Source organism: Portunus trituberculatus, chromosome 8 (genome assembly GCF_017591435.1).
Source record: "Portunus trituberculatus isolate SZX2019 chromosome 8, ASM1759143v1, whole genome shotgun sequence".
Taxonomy (NCBI): Eukaryota; Metazoa; Arthropoda; class Malacostraca; order Decapoda; family Portunidae; genus Portunus; species Portunus trituberculatus.
Genome location: NC_059262.1, coordinates 6,507,501 through 6,512,500, shown reverse-complemented (window position 1 = coordinate 6,512,500; position 5,000 = coordinate 6,507,501). Strand labels below are relative to the sequence as shown.

General features: G+C 39.0%; 1 protein-coding gene across 4 annotated transcripts in view; it reads right to left on the bottom strand.

The window, feature by feature from the left end:
* The window catches only part of LOC123501110 (glutamate receptor ionotropic, NMDA 2B-like), a 69,326-nt gene that overhangs the window by 4,669 nt on the left and 59,657 nt on the right, over nt 1-5,000 (bottom strand). For all 4 annotated transcript variants that reach the window (XM_045249698.1, XM_045249696.1, XM_045249695.1 and 1 more), the window contains one exon: nt 1-166. This exon is cut by the window's left edge. In XM_045249698.1, coding sequence (XP_045105633.1) covers nt 1-166 — 166 coding nt within the window. The remainder of the gene's footprint in view (nt 167-5,000) is intronic.

Below are 5,000 nucleotides of genomic sequence, written 5' to 3'. Positions count from 1 at the left end.
ACCCCCCAGTAGTCTTCCAGTGGGGTCCTCACTCAAAACTGTCTCCATGTACATTCCAGTGTTTGATCTGCGGAAGGTGGTTTGCAGAGCCCCGGCTACCTCCCCTGTGGTGGCCGCCTGGTGCCCGTGGGTAGGCTGCAGGAGGTGCTGCTGGCTGCTCGTCACCCTGGGAGTAGAAAAGAGACAAAGGCGAGGCTCAAGTAGGAAGTCATTGAGGTTAAAGGTTAAAGTGTTGTGTTGACTTAGTGTTCAGTGTTAAAAAAATGTTGTTCTCACCATGACTGGTTCTTAAGAGTGTTTTTCATGTTAGTACTGTAGAAATCTTACTAATCTGTCACTACAACTATAAAAACTCTCTTCAAAACCCGTGTCACTTCATCACCATTATTTTCCAAGGCCACAGAAATGACTAGCAGGGTTTTTAAAGGTGTTTCTCCTGTTAATAATGCAGAAACCATCTTCATCTGTCTCTAAAACTGCAAAAAACTCCATTAATATTCCTTGTAACAATGAAAAAAAACAACAAAAATAATTTCTTCCACCCAGATCCACATTACATCCACATGACGCTCACCCTCCGAAAAACTGACGGATGGAGAGAGAGAGAGAGAGAGAGAGAGAGAGAGAGAGAGAGAGAGAGAGAGAGAGAGGTGAGTGACAAATGGACAGGTGGAGTTGTCAGGTGGAGCAGTGATTCGAAATGACTTGTTTACATCTCATCCACACACACACACACACACACACACACACACACACACACACACACACACACACACACACACACACACACACACAGTCACTCTCTCACTCTAAATAGCTCACCCTAGAACACATATACACTCTAATTTATTCACCCTAGCACACAGATATACACCCTATTACACCCTATTCCAGATTCCTTTTCCAGCCACAGACACCATTCCAGGACCATTCCAGACTCTATTCCAAATTCCTTTTCCCGCCACACAGACACCATTCCAGAACCATTCCAGACTCTATTCCAGATTCCTTTTCCCGCCACACAGACACCATTCCAGGATTCCAGACCCTATTTCAGATTCCTTTTCCCGCCACACAGACACCATTCCAGGATTCCAGACACACTACAGGCTGTATTCCAAAGCATTCCCATTCCTACACGTGAACTGGAACCGAACTAGACTCGCACAAACAAACAACAAATAAACAAACGATTAATTTAAATGCAAGCGGAAGGGAACGAACACCTGTGAAATACAAGTGCGCGTTTTAATCAGCGAATTTCAAAACAAACAATTAAATAAACAAATAAACAAGTAAACAAATAAACAAGTCTCTCTCTCTCTCTCTCTCTCTCTCTCTCTCTCTCTAATTCCATCTATTTGTTTTTTTTTCTCAATTTCTATGCCATTTATTTATTTTTTCTCCATTTGATCTTTTTTACTCATAACAATTTGGCTTTTTATTTCTCTCTCTCTCTCTCTCTCTCTCTCTCTCTCTCTCTCTCTCTCTCTCTCTCTGTTTACGATCATCCTTCTCATTTAGTACACAATTTATTTATTTTTCGATTTATTTCTTGCAAGAATAAAAAAAATAAAAAAAGATGCTCATTTGATCCTTTTTACAACAATTTTTCACGTTAAAGTCACGTTCAAGTCTTGGCGTTAAGTGGACGAAGCGGAGATGAAAGGCAGCGAAACGAAAACAAAACAACAACAAAAGGAAATAAATTGAAAACAGCAACACACACACACACACACACACACACACACACACACACACACACACACACACACACAAACACACGATGACAGTTTTCCAGCACAACTCAACACAAACACCGCAAGTCTTGAACGTGTGTGTGTGTGTGTGTGTGTGTGTGTGTGTGTGTGTGTGTGTGTGTGTGTGTGTGTGTGTGTGTGTGTGTGTGTGTGTGTGTGTGTGTGTGTGTGTGTTCCAGGCAAACTCCTGAATTCCAGATAGCAAAATTTAAAGCAAGTGAAATGATATGTTGTTTTTTAGTCTCTCTCTCTCTCTCTCTCTCTCTCTCTCTCTCTCTCTCTTAGAATTTGTGGGTTTGTTCCAGAATTAGTGGCCGTTGTGAAAGGAAGAGGAGGAAGAGAAGAAGAAGAAGAAGAAGAAGAAGAAGAAGAAGAAGAGGAAGAAAAAAAAGAAAAATAATAAGAAGAAAGAAAAAAGAAGAAGAATTTTAGATATATTCCAATATTCTCAATGGCATTCCAGCGCATTCCAGCATTCCAGGAACGAAGAAAATCCAATAAAAGAATTCCAAAGAACATTCCAGAAAAATTATCAGTATTCCAGAAAAACCAAAACCATTCCAGCCATTCCAAGAGTAGGTAGTTTCTGGAATTACAAGACATTCCAACGCATTCCAGAACATTCCAGTACATTTTGAAAATATTCCAGATCATTTTGACATTTACGAGCATTCCAGATATATTTCAAGATATTCCAAGGATCTTCTTACAGTTCCAGGACATTCCAAGACACCAGCAAGGAATTCCCATTTTACTGTGATTCCATGTATATTCCAGAGGCACTAAAGCTATTCCAGAACATTCCAGGAAGCTTTAAGACCATTCCAGGAAGTTTCAAGAATATTCCAGACCATTCCAGGAAATTTTTAAAACATCCCAGGAAATTTAAGAATATTCCAAACCATTCCAGAAAATTTTAAACAATTCCAGGAAATTTTAAGAATATTCCAGATCATTACAGGAATTTTTAGGCCCATTCCAGACAATTCCAGGAAATTCTAAGGTCATTCCAGACAATTCCAGGAAATTTAAAGAATATTCCAAATCATTCCAGGAAATTTTAAAAATATTCCAAACCATTCCAGAAGATTTTAAGAACATTCCAGTAAATTTAAGAAGATTTTAAGTGGTTTTTAGTATTCCAGGAACTCTAAAAGACATTCCAGATCATTCCAGAAATCTGAGAAACATTCCAGGAACCTAAGAGCATTCCAGTTAATTCCAGGAAGCTTAAGGACATTCCAAATCATGCCACGAGGAGTTAAGGGCATTCCAAAGACATTCCAGTCAGTTTTAGGGACATTCCAAGAAGTTTAAAGCTGTTCCAGGAAATTTTAGGAACACTTAGTAATTCCAGGGACATTTCCAGCTATTTTAGGAATATTCCAAAGGTTCTAAGTCATTCCAGAGATATTCCTACGAGTTTTAAGGAAATTCCAGGCAGTTTTAGGGCATTCCAGAAAGCTTTAAAAATTCCAGGAAATTTAAGGGACATTCCAGGCAGCTTAAAGACATTCCATGCAGGTTTAGGGGCATCCCAGACAAGTAGGGACATTTTGAGGCATTCCAGAGATTTTAAAGGTATTCCAGGGCCATTCTTGAGATTTTAAGAATATTTAGGAACATTCCAAAAGCTCAAAGACATTCCAGGGACATTCCAGGAAGTTTAGAGCCATTCTAAGTATATTCCGGGCATTTTTGGGACATTTAAGGGCATTGCAGGCATTTTAGGGACATTTAGGGTAATTCCAGGCATTTATAGGGACATTTAGAGGCATTCCAGAAAGTTTACAGATATTCCAGGCGCTTTAAACACATTCCAAGCATTTTAAAGACATTCCAGAAAGCTTAAAGACATTTTTGGAACATTTCAGGCATTTTAGGGACATTTCAGGCATTTTAGGGACATTTAGAGGCATTTTAGAAAGTTTAAAGATATTCCAGACATTTTTAAAGATATTCCAGAAAGTTTAAAGACATTCCAGAAACTTTAAAGATATTCCAGGTACATTCCAGGCATTTTTGGGACATTTAGGAACATTCCAGACATTTCTAAGACATTTGGGGTCATTTGAGGCATTTTAGGAACAGTTTGGGAGCATTCCAGAAAGCTTAAAGACATTCCAGGTACATTCCAGGTACTTTTGGGACATTCTAGGCATTTTAAAGACATTCCAGGCATTGTATGGACATTTATGGAAATTGGAGGCACGTGTTTAAAGTGGTGGTGGTGGTGGTGGTGGTGGTGGTAGCGGACGAGATTCCAGGGGATATTCCAGAGATATTCCAGGCACTTTTAAAGACATTCCAGGCATCTTAAAGACATTCCAGGCACTTTAAAGACATTCCAGGCATTTTAAAGACATTCCAGGCACTTTAAAGATATTCCAGGCACTTATAGGATATTTCAGGCACTTTAAAGATATTCCAGGCACTTATAGGATATTTTAGGCATTTTTAAAGATATTTCAGGCATTTTAACGATATTTCAGGCATTTTAAAGATATTCCAGGCACTTATAGGATATTTTAGGCATTTTAAAGACATTTCAGGCATTTTAACGATATTTCAGACATCTTAAGGCCATTCCAGGCATTTTAAAAACATTCCAGACATTTTAAAGATATTCCAGGCACTTTAAGGACATTCCAGGCCTTTTTTTGGACATTTATAGACATTGGAGGCAAGTGTTTAGAGTGGTGGAGGACTATATTCCCGGGAGGCATTCCAGGGATTTTAAGGACATTCCAGGCACTTTAAGGACATTCCAGGCACTTTAAGGACATTCCAGGCATTTTAAATACATTCCAGGCACTTTAAGGACATTCCAGGCACTTTAAGGACATTCCAGGCACTTTAAGGACATTCCAGGCACTTTAAGGTTATTCCAGGCACTTTAAGGACATTCCAGGCACTTAAAGGAGATTCCAGGCATTATAAAGACATTCCAGGCATTTTAAGGACATTCCAGCCACTTTAAGGACATTCCAGGCATTTTAAAGACATTCCAGGCACTTTAAGGACATTCCAGGCACTTTAAGGACATTCCAGGGACATTCCAGGCATTTTTTGGACATTTATGGACATTCCAGGCATTTTTTGGACATTATAGGGATTTTTTTGGACATTTGTGGACATTTTAGGCATTTTTTGGACATTTCAGGCATTTTTTTGGACATTTCAGGCATTTTTTGGACATTTCAGGCATTTTTGGACATTTCAGGCATTTTTGGACATTTC